General features: G+C 47.5%; 2 protein-coding genes and 1 pseudogene across 3 annotated transcripts; 2 read left to right on the forward strand and 1 right to left on the reverse strand.

Annotated features, from left to right (window-relative positions):
- Positions 1-1,378: 1,378 nt before the first annotated feature.
- LOC120708844 (SUN domain-containing protein 4-like) lies at positions 1,379-4,117 on the reverse strand. Of its 2 annotated transcripts, XM_039994266.1 has the most exons (5): positions 3,694-4,117; positions 3,315-3,368; positions 2,026-3,218; positions 1,859-1,944; positions 1,379-1,718 (listed from the first exon to the last, which is right to left on the reverse strand). In XM_039994266.1, exons 1-5 carry the CDS (start codon positions 3,878-3,880, stop codon positions 1,487-1,489), a joined length of 1,752 nt encoding a protein of 583 aa, XP_039850200.1. In that variant the 5' UTR covers positions 3,881-4,117; the 3' UTR covers positions 1,379-1,486. The 2 variants fall into 2 exon arrangements, with proteins under 2 accessions (XP_039850200.1, XP_039850199.1); XM_039994265.1 differs by having other exon boundaries at positions 2,026-3,368.
- A 1,700-nt stretch (positions 4,118-5,817) lies between these two features.
- Positions 5,818-9,372, forward strand: LOC120708846 (annotated as a pseudogene).
- LOC120708845 lies at positions 9,148-10,388 on the forward strand. The gene has a single exon (XM_039994267.1). It carries the CDS (start codon positions 9,381-9,383, stop codon positions 10,011-10,013), a length of 633 nt encoding a protein of 210 aa, XP_039850201.1. The 5' UTR covers positions 9,148-9,380; the 3' UTR covers positions 10,014-10,388.
- Positions 10,389-16,237: the final 5,849 nt, after the last annotated feature.

A 16,237-nucleotide genomic window follows, 5' to 3' on the forward strand; every position in this document is an offset into this window, starting at 1 on the left:
ATTAGAAAAGGACAATTAGCTGATGGCCTGATTGCTCGTCGCTGATACATTTAGAACGAAAGAGTATTCTCTGCAGAGGAACCGTGGGCCTAATTTCCCCAGCAAACACCGGTGCCAAAATCAAACCTCTATGGGCTGACAAGTGGGCCCCATTTCGAGCACAGATGGGCCGAGCGCCGAAAGGCTGGCTCGAATGTTTTTTTTTAAAAAAAAGCCTGGCTCGAATTTTTTGCAGGTAGTGGAAAAGCCACATGGCAGCTGCAGGCTTGCCGTCAACGAAGATAAGCCAAAGAGTTTTTGAATATTTTGATCCGTGCTCCTGAATCTCCGCATCATAGGCGCATCTCCGACCTACCGGTCAATTCGGAACCAAGAAACGAGTCCCGTACGGGTTTGAAACTATGAATGAATCATGATACCACACTTGGCAGACTAGTATTTTTCCAAACCCAAGCATTCTTTATTGCTAATACAAGTAAAGCATAGAACAAAAGCCAGTACATCAATTGGACGACAAGGTTGGAACCCAATATCAACGATTGCTTTATTGAGGCCTGAGGGTCTGAGGTTGACACCTGGCACAATGGAATGTCCAGTCCTGTGGTCACCGAACCGAATGGTGGAGTATCAATCAAGGCGATGTGATGCAAGCAGCTTCATGCAAACAAAAAACATGCTCAGCCAAAGCCAAAGCCAAGCAGCTGGATTCTAGGCACCTAATCAGCGGACCAGTGATCCCAATACAGTATTTTAGATGCAGCTCACGTCTTCTACACTTATGAAATAATTTGTCAACCATCATGGATGGCCTCTTCCGAATTTGTTTACACTAGTCGCCGTCAGGAAAAAAAAGGAAGCAACGAGAAACCCACAGCAACCCACCGAAAACCACCATCCTCTCAACTCTCAACAAACTTAGAGAGCTGCAGCTGTGTACAGGAGCAAATTTCAGCCCCTGTAGTGGAATATTGTAGGCATTGACTTCACTGCTAACTTAAGTCATCAATGATGCCTTTCTCGCTGGAAACCAACGGAACACTGCCTTGTAAGCAAATCCAGTGTTGAGGCCATGTGCACGAGACATGGAGCCGGATCAAGAACATGCACTGCACAATGCTCATGGAGAGAGGATACTAGTATATTTACCCCATCCCTCCATGCCAATCATATATGATAACATGGAAGCCCATATGGGGACCATGCCTTGGTTCCTCAAAATAAATAAAGAAGTACACTGCTCCAGCCTCCAGCAGTCTGCACATGCTTTCCAGGTAGATTTGCTTCTACATTCCCCTGGACCAGTTGAAACCAGGACAAAATAATCTAGTTCGAGTAGTTTGCTGCTGCTTTAAAATGACCTCAAAGCTGAGATTGCTGATGGCTTCGGATAGCTGATATTTGAAAGAGGTAGCATAGTTGATTTTGAATCAGAAATCTCATGTAATTACAATGTACAGCCGCAACTTTTGGGAGTTGAATGCTTGTATTACTGTATTATCAAAATGGAGGCTATGATGCAACTGCTCAGCAGCAACACGAGCCATCCGGATCTTACATTATGGAACCTTTCTAAGTTATAGAATCTACAAAATTTGGACATCAGACCTATAGACAGCTTAGCAAGAGCTAAGCAAGCGAAAACAAAACTGAGGAATATAACAACAAGACTCCTGTTCTCCATGTCAATCTGCTTTTGCTGAAATATTTCAAATTCCGATCTGCAGAGACATGACAGCACGATTAGCAAAGCTAGAAACGTACCAAGTTATTTGATGAAGACACACTGAAGCAACTCAAGTTGCTACACCATGAACTGAAAGATGGCTATAGAGGAAAAGCAAAAGGAAGACCAACAGACCTGAGTAAAGCATTATCCAGGACCAGCTGGTTTAGTTGCGAGGAAGCGACTTGCTTCCATGAGAGGATCCCTTCAATGTCATTCGCCTGAAACCAAGAAATATCTTTAGAAACAGATTTGTCAGGTAAAAATGACTTAAGGAAAATTAAACTAAGAAAAATACATACAATGCTATCTTTACTGCTCTCAAGATTTTTCAACTCCTGTTTGACCTTCTCTAACAAAGCATCTTTGTTATCAATATCAGCATCAATATCCTTAAATATTTGCCCATATCTGCTGTTCAACTCCTCTAGATACCTCTCCAAGACAGAGAAGCTCACATCAAGAGATTGAACTTTCTGCATTAACACCTTAAGAACTGTATCTCCAGGAATCCTGCCAGCCTGAAGTGTCCTTGTCTCGGAAATTTGATCATTAGCACCATTCTTTGGTGAATCGCCTTTTGATTTATCATCTTCTATTTCAAACTCATCTTCATCGAGGGGTTCCTGTGCAGATACTTTTCCTCCAGTAGGCTCCTTCAAAGGCATTTGCTCAACTGGCTCCTTGGTTTTGTCCTCAGGTTCAGTTTTCTTGTTCTCAACTGGAATCAAGTTCTCCAACATCTTTTCTACAGCATCCATTCCATACACTTCAAGCATACTGAGAGTACAGTAGAACTCAGAACCATAGTGGCTTAGCAAGTTCAGCTTCAAATATCTAGCCCACTTTGGCTCAGGAAAGGTGAAATTCTGAGCATGTTTGGCATTTGCAACAGTGAATCTTCCAAGTGTTTCCCATTTCTCGGTGGGATATGTCAGACTGCTTTGCAATTCAAATTCTTTCGGATTTGAAGAATAGTGCTCAAAATTTGCAATTGCAATTGTATCTACTAACGTTTCTTCAGAAAGCTCTATGATGACAAATTTTCCCTCTGCTGAGCAAGGATTGCGAAGATACTTGTCTTTGTCTTTGTCTAGGATGTTGGAGGCACCCTTAGCCTCCTTATTGAAATCTAGGACCTTAGCCCCTTTAGATGCTGCGGCATAATTATACAACTTCCCACTAGGCTCCCTCCGGTGGATCACATTTCCGGGTTGACTAGAAACACCAGGTCCCCTTTCAGCTATTGCTCTGGTCTTGAATTCATCAAGGCCAGGAGGGACAACCCGTGGTAATCTCGATGGCCTCAGCAAAGCTTCACTCTCCACCTTCGCCCCCGGTTGAACTCCAGAACCAACATCTGTCTGAGGAAGACTCCCAGTCCCACCCTGATCTCCTGAAAGCTCAAACTGACTATCTCTGGTTAGAGCTTCAGTGTTCTCACTCTGCACCTCATCATCGGAAAACAACTGATCTGCTTGCATCAGTGTCTCCTCTGAAAGCACAACGTTTTCGTCAGTACTAACACAAGTATCACCAGGCACAGCCAAATTCTCCCCATGTCCCCCCTGTACAACAGTATCAACAGAACCTTCATTCATGGTAGGCTCGACAACAGTAAGCGCGACAGCAGAGCCCCCTCCATCTGCAGAAATCAAACAACACCCATGTAATCCCATTCTTTTAAGATACAAGAGAAACTAGCAACTTGATGACACAAAGGGCGTGGAGATTTCATCACTTAGTCTAGCAACCATCGACATGTGTTCAGAAAGAGTGTAACAAGGCATCCGGATCTACCAAGTTTTGACGGAATTCGATCCGGCTGCGAAGTTCGGTCGGCTCCACCGAACAACCGGAGCCATGGTTTGCGTCTGACGATCACCAACACGCAACGCAGCCACGCGGCTGACTCTTCAAGAAGGATTGAGAAACCGTAGAGACGGTGAGAAGAGGGCAGTTGGGTATACCTCGCTGGCCGTCGCCGTGCCCGACGAGGGTGTGGAGGAGGAGCACGGCGACCCACGAGGCGACGACGAGCGAGGCGGAGAAGCCATACAACCGCCTCCTCCTCCCGTTAGCGGCGGCCTCCGCCCCCGCGCTCTGCTCCTGCGCCGCCGCCGTCCTCCGCAGAAGGGCTCTCCGCGACCTCTGCATTCCTTCCTTCCCTTCCCCCTCCCTGCCTCCCCTCACATCCGCGCCCGCCCGCGCGTCAGGGGCGAAGGAATCCGGCCGGCCCAACGGTCGGGTATCAGAGCCGCGGCGTCCGGCGCGAGGAGGCGCGGGGCGGGGCCGCGTGGCGCCGGGCGGGGGGTGGGGGGTTTTCAAACGGCCGGAGGAGCTCCATCAGGGGGCGAGGAAGAGGGAGGCGCTTTTGTGCTGCTCAGCGCGAGATCTTGTCGGCTTCGTCTTCCCGTTCGCACTGTGTGAGTCGTGCAACCTGTCCTTCCAGCCTGTGCTGAGGTGGATCCTCTCGATCGCTTGGATTGTTCGAGTTGTTTAGGCTCTCCAACATTTGGAACCTTCTTCCTTCGTTTTCAAAATTCAAATCCTCAATCAACTATTTAACTCTCTATGTGGGGCCACTGAATTGGCCTAATTATAGATTATGAGGACAGTTCAAATCAATTTTTGCAGCACACTCCTCCATAGTAATTTTACGGTCGACGTTTTTGATACACATCGATATGTTTCAGATTATACCTTAAATGTTATTATTCTTTTGTGAAAGCTTGTAATTAGTCATTTGGGGAATATGAATGTGAATCATACAAAAAGATATGAATACACATGACAAGATGTGGATTCGAAGGATTTAGTTAATTCCAAGCGGTAAGTGACTAAGCGTCCTTCCTTTTGCATAGCATCTTTCACTTGTAAACTGATTCGGTAAATCTTGACAATTATACTCGGATTTGAAATTTGAAATCTTAGCAAGTTTACATTCTTGGCGTAGGCCGCACGCGGCGTACTGCAACGGTTTGAGTAACACGTACTTAGGGGCCGTTTACTTACCAAAAATTTTCACCCAAAAATTTTCACTTCCCCTTTAAACACATGTATGAAGCACTAAATATAATTAAATAACAAAACTAATTACACAGTTTGGATGTACACGACGAGACGAATCTTTTAAGCCTAATTAGTGCATGATTAGCCATAAGTGCTACAGTAACCGCATGTGCTAATGCTGCGGTCAAAGACCTCAAAAGATTCGTCTCGTAGTTTCCAAGTAAGTTCTGAAATTAGTTTTTTAATTAATATTCAAAAAACCCTCCCGACATCTGATCAAACACACGACGAGACATCCAAATTTTTTTGCGTTTGGAACTAAACATCCAAAACCGAGTGTTTGCGGTTGGCACACGGAGCGCTCGCCACGCATATAAGCCAATCCCGTGCGTCCACGCATGCTCCGCCACGTCATCCACCACCCGAAAGCGACGCGGTTCCCGCCCGCTGTTTGTGTCCCCACAAAGCCACCTGTTGACCCGAGGTGTAGGATTTATTTAACACAGTAACTGACGCGCGGGGGCCGCCCACGCCGATTCCGGCCCCACTCTTTCCCTCCTCTCCGGGTCGGATCGGTGGCCGCGCCGTCTCCCGGACACGCTTTACAAAAACGGTGGGAACCGATCTACCGGTTACCGATAGTCCGGCCCGGTTCTGGATTAAGCCGGTACCAAACCAGTCTAAATTCAAAATTTAAATTCTCAAAAAATTTCTAAAAATACTTCAAGGTGCGGCAAATCTAATGGTGTCAAATTTTCTCAAAAAATTATTTGTTTAACATACTTTTCGGGCATTTAAAGTTAAATCAAAAAAGAAAAGAAAAAATTAGACGGTCCATTAAGACCCACTTGAAAAACCGGTCAAACCGGCCGGTATACCGTTCTAAATCGATTACACATGCGATTTTGAATTTGAATTCAAACCGGCCGGTAAACCGATCCAAACCGATTACACATGCGATTTTGAATTTGAATTTGAATTCAACCGGTTTTCAATGACTTCCAGTCAAATCGGTTCGGTAAACCGCTACCAGAGGGCGGCGGTTTGACCGGACCGGTCGGATTATTAACCCTGCTCCCGGATCTCCAGGTCCCACAAATAGCCCGCCGCAGCCCCTCCCCGCCGCCTTAGCCGGCGAACTCGCGCCTCTTCCGCTTCCGCCGCCGCCACCAGCACCACCGGATTTGCTCGTGCCGTCGCGCGGCATCGCAGATTCCCCTCCTCCGGTTGGCGGCATCCTGCTGATTGCGGCGCGGCCGCGCGAGGAGTGCTCGTAGCCCACCCCCGCGCTGGGGTTCCGCCTGCATGGCGAGGAACACGGGACGCACGGTCTACATAGGTCAGAGCTTCTCTTCACCCTAGGGATCCCGTTCCCCTTGAGATACCGTTCGGCTGTAGGACTCTCGGACTATTAGGATTCTTCTAATAGTGATTGAATTGAATTGCTTGCGTGTCTAGTGAGAGATTGCGTAAATGTGGTGGATTAGATTTCTCGAGCGATTCTGTGTTTCGTGCGTATTTGGTTGTTCTCTGCTCATACTGTTGATGCGGGCTACATGTAGTTAATGCTTCTATCCGTTTCGGAAGGTTGTTTTGTGATTTAATCATGTCTGGTGCGCTGCTGATTACGCACGTCTTATGCTGAGTCATCAGGCCTTTGTGCTTGTAATTTGTCTGCAGGGAGATTCCCAATTTTGCAGTGTCACCGTGTCCATAGACTATTAGTAGTTCTCTGTGCAACGTGGTATCAGAGATATTGCTCTAAAACTTTTCAACCCCTGAACATGAAGTGGCAATGCTCCTGCTCATGCCATAGGAAGAGCTGTTATATCCACTTAGGTTGCTAGTTGACTACAGATGACAAATGTCTATGCGATCAAACTATCAGAATCTGCAGAGAATATTAACTTCACTCGCTTACTGGTGTGGTTTAACCATGGACAATTGACATTTGAGTTATGCATATTACTGAAACTTGCATGCTACGGACATATGGAACTGATATTGATGTTGAGTTTCAAACTGGTCTCACGTTTTTTTTTTGTCTGGTGTGTGTGTGTGGGGGGGGGGGGTACTTATTAGCAATTTATAGCTAGTTTGTATTCGACCTCCCAGGCAGCTGCATTCTGTTGTTTTGATTTAAGTAACTATATGTTTTCGATTAATACATCTGTTTTCCTTTCATTAGGTAACTTGGATGAAAAGGTATCTGAAAGAACCCTGTATGAGATTCTTATTCAGGCAGGTCCTGTAATAGACCTGCATATACCCTTTGACAAGGAGAATAGCCGTCTCAAAGGTTATGCTTTTGCGAGTATGAAACTGAGGAAATTGCCCAGTATGCTGTTAAACTTTTTTCAGGACTTGTTCGGATCAATGATAAAGCACTTAAATTCGTGGTAGGTTTTCATTTTATAATATTCTATCCAGGCACACTATTTTATTAATCTACAATGGTAAAAGTGTGCTCACAGGATCACTGTGTTTTACCTAGCTGTAGGACAGTTATAGCTGCTTTTGAGTTATAAGTTGCACTATCTGCTGAAACATTAAAATTTCTCTGAGTTCCTCGCAAACTTCCATTTTCTTTTTGAAAATATGCTTAGTGGTCTTAATTTGTTCATATATAAGCAGGCTCATATATATATTTTCTTAATACTTTTCACAGATTGCTGGTCATGACAAACCCTCTTCAGATGGCAAACACCCAGTAATGCCTAAGCTCAACCCTATACCGTCTTCGAATGGCAATAACTCAGTAATGCCTAAGCTCAATCCTATACCGTTACCAAAACAGACTCAATTCACGCGTTGTAGTGATATGCCTGTGTTTCATACGTCAGCATATCCAGTGGTAAACAGCAGGATTGCAGGTTTTGGCTTCTGTCACACTCCTTATCCACATGGTGTTCACCCTCAAGGTGAGATCCTTTCCTCAGCCTGTTAGTACATGTGCCAGACATATAGGTCGTTGTTAATCTAAACCTGATCATCATTTGTTTGCACTTATGACTAGCTTTATCAGGCGGACCGGTGCACAACCATGGCCAGGTAAGCAATGGTATGTATGATTACAGTAGGCAGGCATTTGGTTCTGTTCTGAACATTGCCCATAGAGGTCCTGCTCCTGTTATGAATGCCTTTGCACAAGGAGCTGCGAATCACCCAATCATGTACACATCCTACTAGCACCAAGGAATGTATGTTGAGAGAGTAGCCAGGTTCCACATAGCTTCTTGATGCCTCAGTATCTCAGGAACGTCTAGATTGTAGTACATCGTACTCATGCTCATTCGTGTAAATATGGTTATCATCTCTTCTAGATCTTCAGAAGTAGGCTACCATGTTTCTTAAAGGCAAAAGCCCTATCCTGTTGTGTACTCTGATTTCAAAACTCTGAAGCCAGCAGATATTCACAAAAGGAGAGTGAGGTGCACTATTGTGTTCGTGCCAGCCACATAAATGAATCAACTCGTTTTGGGCTGGACTGGTGGAAACAGAAAATTCCCGATTTTCATCTGTATTAGTATTTGTGTTGACATTTCAGATTAAAAGTGAGTCAAATGGTAGAAAACTCAGTTGTAGGAATGTCATGCATGTTTTTTTTGGCACTTGTTGGGCACTTATTATAGGTCGAGGTGTCATCAGTCACTGCTAGCAAGATCTTAGTTGGCTTTTGGCCTTTATTTTACAAGTTAGGTGAGGAGGAAAGATGAGATTGCCTGGTGCCTTTTTTTGGTGGAAGTCGGGAGGGGAGGGGGCCCCTACTTAATTTTATTGATTATGCAAATTCTGTACTACTGGTGCCTGAATATATTGCCAGTTCTGATGTTTGACAAGTCTGATAGTTTCTTTTACAAGTGCAGTTCCACCTATCATCTTTTGTGTAATACTGGAAGTGACAAGGTCATTGTCCGAACTACCACCGTACCACCAACTAAGCTTGTGCTAAGTGATGGCATGCAACTTGTCTCATCATCTTTGCTTCATAAACCATGTCATTCCATTACCTTTGCGAACCTACTGGCTTACTACGTTGATCTGAGGCAATTGAGTGCATACCACTGAGGCACTTGTTTCTGACTCGCCTATCCCAAGATTACCTTATCCCGAAACAAGAATTTTACGGCAGGCACTCTCATCGTTTTGGACCCCTTTTAGAAGCTTCTTCAAGGTCAGCACCGCACAACAAGCCATGCGTTAGAATGGTATTCCTCTCAAGCAAGTTTACTTGTGATCCACCCCAGCTCCTCTACTGACCTAGCACCTGGGGCTTCTTTCCTTCCCTTCTTGTATATTCCTTGGTCACCAAAGCGCATATCATCAACTGTCCTTTCTTCCGGTGCAGCCGAAATCATTCCTGCATAAGTACTGCAACTGCAGGCTACAGCAGCTTTCTTATGCACCGTTTCCACAATTCCACCTCCAAGCTTTTGCATCCTTGCAGCTGCAGGCGCAGCCTTTGCATCTCGGATGTCGGATTGATTTGAATTTGAACCCGTCCTCGTTCCAATCCATGACACAGTGGCACATGCGCTGACAAGAACACCTGTTCATGTGTCTCAACTGAGCGTGTACGACCTCGCGCCGATCAGAGCCAAGAACTCTCGCCCATCGTGAGCCGGTAGAGGTGCAGAGCGCCGGGATGCAGGAGGCCGCCGGCGGCGACGTCACCGGCGCGGAAGATGGCGCGGACGATGTCTTCTTCTGCGTGGCCGCGACGTCGAGGGGCAACAGGAGCAGCATCTCCTACTTCCACACCAACGCGGCCGGCGACGACGCCCAGTCGGCCCTCGCGCTGGCCGCGCTCTGCCTCGACCACGCGCCCGAGCACCACCAGTGGCACCACCACACCGTCGCCGGGGCGAGGACGTTCGCGTTCCTCTCGGCCGGCGACGGCCGCACGTACTTCGCCGCCGCGGACCCGACGCCGGGCGCCGCCGAGGTGGTCCGGTTCCTGGAGCGCGTCCGCGACGCGTGCGACGCCGCGCCCAGGAAGCGCCTGCGCGACGAGGCCGTGGCCCACGTCGCACGGCAGTTCGAGCAGCAGCTGCGGGCCGCGGCGGCGGGGGCGAGTTCCGGCGCGGGGGACTCGGCGGCGCTTCCCGGAGCCTCGCCGCGGGAGCTGGCGCCGCCCACGCCTATGGCGCCGCGGACGCCGGCGGCGAGAAGGACGAGGAGCACCAGCGGGCTGGAGCGCAACGTCGCGCCTTGCAGCCGGGTGGGGAGAGCGCGCGGGCGCGGTGGCGCTCGTGGTGGCGCCACGCGGTGGTCGTGATCGGCGTGGACGTGGTGGTGTGCCTGGTGCTGTTCGCCGTGTGGATGGGGGTGTGCAAAGGCTTCAGGTGCCTTACGCGATGAATCAAGACTCAAGAGAATGCATTCTTTTATGTTTGCTTATCAGCTATCACATCGAGAATTTGTAAAAGATTGTAGCGTTTTAAGTCATGCATGATCTAGAAACTCAGTTCTTGCGAAATGCAGGAAATCTACAAGTTCATGCATGACAAGGATCGTACGGTCATTGATCAAAATCCAAATAGATGCCTTTACGCGTAAACTCCAGAAACAGAGATGTTGTAAACAGTATATGGAGATAGGCATGTCTGGCTGTCTGTTACTCTGGTAATACACTAATTACTTCTGGCCGTAATTATTTGTACGAGTACAGTTTTTTTTTTGTATGGCGATTGCTAAAGTTTTTTGAAAGCAATAGCTTCATGCGTTCTTGCAGAGGTACTTTTCTGCTGGCAACTAGTAGAAGTATTTTTTTTCTTTCACACCAAATCAGCACCAGCCACCAGACAGCCAGCAGTACTTTTCTCTCACGGCAAATCAGCACCAGCCACAGCCAACAGAACAGAGCGGACAGTCATGTGCCTGGTCGCATGGAGCTGCTGCCGCTCTCGATCAGCATGTCTTACGGTACATTTGCAATGCTCTGCAGGAACAGAGACGCACAGTTCCAAACAGTAACAGGACAATAGAATCAGGGATATACTGAAACATTGATATGAAATTATGGATGGAACCGGCCGTGGTCTGTCGAGCATTGGCAGAAGCTAGGACAGCGTGTGTCCTTGACTCCTTATGCATCGCAACCTCTTTTCAGACTCTCGCTTTACCTAATCTTAGTTAGGACCTCGCAAAAAAAAAATCTTAGTTAGGACACTTCACAGTGTACCAGCAAACACGATGGCGTACGTTTAGAAAGTTACAAGCAATGCTCCGAAATTCCTCTTCGATTAATGTGATAAGCAATGCTAAGATGAGTGATGGCCAAAGTCAGCTGATAGGAAATACAGAGAAGGGGGGAAGAAGGAAGAGAAAAAACATCACTTTTGCTGTGTGGACTTGGAATTTCAAAAATATACAAGAGTACTTGTTGGGCCATCGTGATGCTTAGTATAGGTTTCTTGGCCCATTTGCGGACCAGCAGGCCCGTAAAGCAGTCAATCTTTCTTTTGGAATGAAGTGGTTGGAGTTAGGCAGCGGTGGTTGACGGATGGCGATCAATCAAGTTCCAACTTCCAACCCTCTCACACCCAGCCAAGAACGGTGGTAGAAAAATATCTCTTTACATTAAGAAATGGAAAGAAAACAATAAACCCTAGTAGGGGTCTAATGGCCTACGACCCCGACAGGAGATCGGAATCCACTTTGCTGCACTAGCACCGGCAGCAGCTCGTCTTTCCCTGGAAAAGACAGAGAAAGAAAAAAAAGAAAAGGAGCATGCTCGCTGTCTTTCCTTTTGCCGCTCGACTCGTACTATCATCATCGTAGCCGCTCATGCTGAAGCAAGCCTGCAACTACGATTAGCACTAAATCGTTGTGGGCGTGTGGTTATCTTCGCGGCGTCATAGTCAAATTGCTTGTGCACATAGGATTAGCATCTTCATCTCATCTCTCTCTCTCTCTCTCTCTGAATCTCTGGTCTCTCCCCGGCCGGGTGAAAGCAGGCAAAGCGAAAGGACGGGCCGTTTCAGCCCGCCCCCCCGTTTTCAGAGGAACGGGCACCGCCTTTACCCCTACCCGGGCGTCCGTCACACGCACTCGTGACCTGACCGGGCCTTCGCCTTCAATGCCCGTGGCTGCAGCGACGTCACGGGCCCATGGAGATGAACGGCCAGGAGGATGGAGATGAACAGAGCCCTGATGATCGATGTTGCCGCTGAAAGTCTCTGTAGCATGTACTGTAGCTCGGAGGGAGCACAGCGGAGCACGGGCTGCAGACTGGAAGTGTGAGGTGTGCTGCTGACGCTTTTACCTGCATGTTCCTCCGCTGCGGGCGGCAGCTGCTGCCCCGACCGGTGGAGCTGCCGATGAGTGACAGTGCAGTGCTGGGCTGGGCTGTCATCTTCCCGGCGGCTGGTGCTGGTCAAACACGGTTGGAGCCAGCTGCCACCGACTATTTTTTTACTACACTCCTTCCTTTGACACAGTGCTCGGGACTTGTGTCCATGCCGCTGTTGGTTGTTTGTGTGAGCATCTTCAGGAGTAACCAAACATTTCCTGCCATGCGGCCATGGCAAAACACCCTTTAATCTTGTTTTGTCTACGCAACCTCTCAGCACAGCAGTCATGACAGCCAGGCATGCTGCACCTCCTGCCATGCGCACACCCTGTGGCCTTGACCAATGCCACCGCTGGTTGGCAATGCAGGCAGCCATACGGTCGTGAGCCCATTTTTGTTTGGCGCCGCCGTGGGGGGAAGGGGAAAAAAAGTGGTGGTTGTTTGTTGATCTTTCGCGGTTGCCCATCCGGGACGCAAGATGCTCCGAGCCGGGGCACTGCTGGTGACGGGCGCCCAAGTGGAGCCATCGATGGCTCTCGTTCACGCGATGCCACGGCGTGGTGGCGGGGGGATGGGGCGGGTCTCTGAGCTGTCGTGTTCGATGCGGTGTGTGCTTCCCTGGAACTGGCTGTTTGCTTAGGTCCGGGCCAGCAGCTGACGGATCGAGATGATCAGGTTGGTCGTCGGTTAGGACGGATCACGGATGGGGTCAGGGTCTCACACTCTCAGGGATGGAATCATACGCATGGATCCATGCGTTTGTCCTCATGGTTACAGACGTACTCAGCGTTAGTTATACGCATGGATCCATGCGTTTGTCCTCATGGTTACAGACGTACTCAGCGTTAGTTACCTCCCTGCCAGTCAGGGGGAGACATATCATATCCTGTGCAATCAAGCTTATGGTGCAATCATCGTGCAATCCAATTAAAAAAGTCTTAAAAAATTCTGAAAAAAATCTTGAATGTGCATCTCAACCTATTTCATCTATATATACAATTTCAGGGTCAAATTCGTCCTCCTCTGGAAGTTACAAAAAAGACAAATTTTCTGACAAAAGTAATAGTTCAAATGCAACCTAAATTTGTAATAGAGTGCTCCCTCATCTAATAGTCGGAGCAATGCAGAGGAAGTTGCAAACCGGCCTGCGTATTCTTCGATGCCAGCGAGTTAGCTGCAGCCCTCTGACGCGCCACAGCTGCGGCCTTGGCCGTTATTTCCTCGTTGCCGGCCAGCGCCGCGGCGGCCACCGTCGGCTGCGGGCGGTGGCGCCCGGAATGCGCGCCACGTCAGGGTAGGGATTACCTTTTCGTTTTCAACACAAATCCCGGTCTTGTCCGGTATCGGAATTTCGGACGAAATTCTGCCGAATTCTGTGTTTTCCGAACAGAAGGTGAATTCAAATTTGAAAAATGGAATTCCGGAAATTCCAGGCGGAATTCCACTACTTTTCGGCGGAATTCCGCTACTTTCCGGCGGAATTCCGCTACTTTCCGGCGGAATTCCGGACTTTTCGGTGAAAAAAAGTATTTTTTGACTAGAAAATACTCCAAATATATGAAGAATTAAATACTTTGATAGAATATTATTTGCATCTTTTGTATATTGCGATGTACAATACATATTAAATATATTACACATAAATTATTCATAACAAATGCATATTGTCACATGAAATCACAAATAAAACGCATGAAAACTAAATTTATCACAATAACATAAGTACATAGTTACAATCCATAGACCATAATATAAGTTTACAATACATAAATTGCATAGTGCATATGAAAGCCCAAGTTCAATCTAATAAACAATGTCTATCACGTAGTACTTAATAAGTAACAAAGATATGATGAAAGTGCAAGGAGAAATAAAAGAGACCTCTCATTCCACTCAAAAAGTATATTATTTCAACCCTTTAATAGTACGGATACTCAAAAGCTATAAATCTTATCTCATTAGACTACAAATAACCTTGTTTTTCAACTAAAATGCAATTTTAGCCTATCAAATGATCTTAGATTTGTGTGTTCCAGTCCTATTTGCTTATAAAAACACCTAGTTTTTTATCATATTTCCCCCCAATTTTTTACAATTTTTTTTGAATTTTTCAAATTTAAAACGGAAAATTTCCGGAATTTCATTTCCGGACTACTACCGGAAACGGAATATATTTCGGTTTACCGGACGGAATTCGTCGGAAAGTTTAACGACTCAGGGTAGTCCGGTAGATACCCGGATCTCGTTAGGTAACGAACCGCTGGCTGTGGCGCCGTACGAGAACAAAATTTTCGTTGGTGGCGGCCAGCCGCTCTGCTGCAGGCCAGGCTTGCAGCGGCGGCCTCCACTCGGGCTGTGTTTAGGGGGCGTTTAGGTGGCAAACAAAAAAATTTTGGGGTGTCACGTCAATATTTGACCAGATGTTGGGAAGGCTTTTCGAACACTAATAAAAAAACTAATTTCAGAATTCACTTGAAAACCGCGAGACGAATCTTTTGAGGCCTTTAACCGCATCATTAGCACATGTGAATTACTGTAGCATTTATGGATAATCATGCACTAATTAGGCTCAAAAGATTCGTCTCGTCGTGTACATCCAAACTGTGTAATTAATTTTGTTATTTAATTACATTTAGTGCTTCATACATGTGTTCAAAGGAGAGGTGAAAATTTTTGGTAACTAAACGGGCCCTTAGATGTGAAAAGTTTGTGAAAATTAAAACTGAAAAGCACGTTTTATTTATTTATGGTAAATATTATTCTACCATGAGTTAACTAGACTTAAAAAATTCATTTCGAAACATAAATTCAAATTGTATAATAAATTATTTTATTTATCCATATTTAATATTTCATATATATGTTATTTAATATATTTAATATTTCGCTGTAATTTCGATGTGACGAAAAATTTAAAAAGTTTGAAGGAACGCCTCGCTCCCGTGCCGCGGCAGCCTCAGAATCTGCGGGCCTGGCCCACGCCACATGCCTCGAGATCCGCACACCCGCAATGATTTGACCGGCGGCGGGGCCCGCTCCGCACTGGCGCCGTATCAGAAATTGCTGCGCAGCACCCACCCTGCCACCCGCCACCAGCTGATCGCCGTGTTGGTCGCTTTGCACTTTGCTCGCCTCTGCTCAAGGCCGCCTCCTCCAGGCAGCCGTCTCCAGTCTCCACTCTCCAGCTCAACTTCAAGTGCACCATCAGGCGCAACCGCGCAAGCAAGTCCAATGAAAGTCCCACACAGAACGTTGGAATTTACTTCCCCGTCCTTACAAAAACCCAGCTGTTAGCACGGTCGGTCAGTTACCACGGCTGTCGTTTCCTCCTTTGGGAGGAAGAAGAATTACCCAGAGGAGTCCACGGCCGCAGGGTGTGCAGGTAAATTTCCTCTTGAGAGGGGGAGGGCCCACTCCACCCAGCTCGAGCTCAGCCACAGTGGGAGAGCACGCGGGCCGTACCTGGGCCGCACGTGCCGCCGGGGCAGGGAGGAGGCAGTGCCGCAGTGGACGGTGCCTTTTTGGGCACAAGTGGGGGGACCCCGATGGCCGCGGGCGGGCCCGCTTTACAGCTCGTCGCGTTCCTCGCGGGGGGGACACCCTGTCCACTCACGTGGGACAGCCTCGCCCCAGAGGCCCAGACCCCAGTCGGGTGTGCGTCGCGCCAATTATTTCCAGCATTATTGACCCTGGCCCACCCGCAGACGCTGATGCAAGGCAAGAGATGCTACTACTACGACCCCGACTTCTACGCGAGCTGAGCGTACAAAACCTCATGGATGCCTCTTCCTATTCCAAAAAGAAAAAAAAGAAACAAAGAAAACCACATGGATGTGCCCTAGAATATTGAGGAATTTTTGTTCCGTGTGACGTGTCGGGGCTTATTCCATTGTTCATCCGACTCCATCAGCTACCGGAAACTGCTCGTAAACTATGGGCAACGCGGCAGGACGGCACACGTTCGAGGATTGCGTGGACCAGACGTTGACGGGTTCTAGGGCCGGCCGGACCTAGTCTATCCACCGCTGCATCGGCTGCTTGCAGTGGTAGGGGTTTGGATAATTGAAAAAAAAAATGTTTTCAAAAAAAATAATTGGAAAAAAGGGCGCAGAAAGTTTAGCCGCCAATGATACACAAACACGAGCATTCAGACTGTCAGCCTCAGAGGCTATGCAGAAGTTTAGCAGAATTCAACGCTCTACCAATAG

This window comes from Panicum virgatum, chromosome 5K (genome assembly GCF_016808335.1).
Source record: "Panicum virgatum strain AP13 chromosome 5K, P.virgatum_v5, whole genome shotgun sequence".
Lineage (NCBI taxonomy): Eukaryota > Viridiplantae > Streptophyta > Magnoliopsida > Poales > Poaceae > Panicum > Panicum virgatum.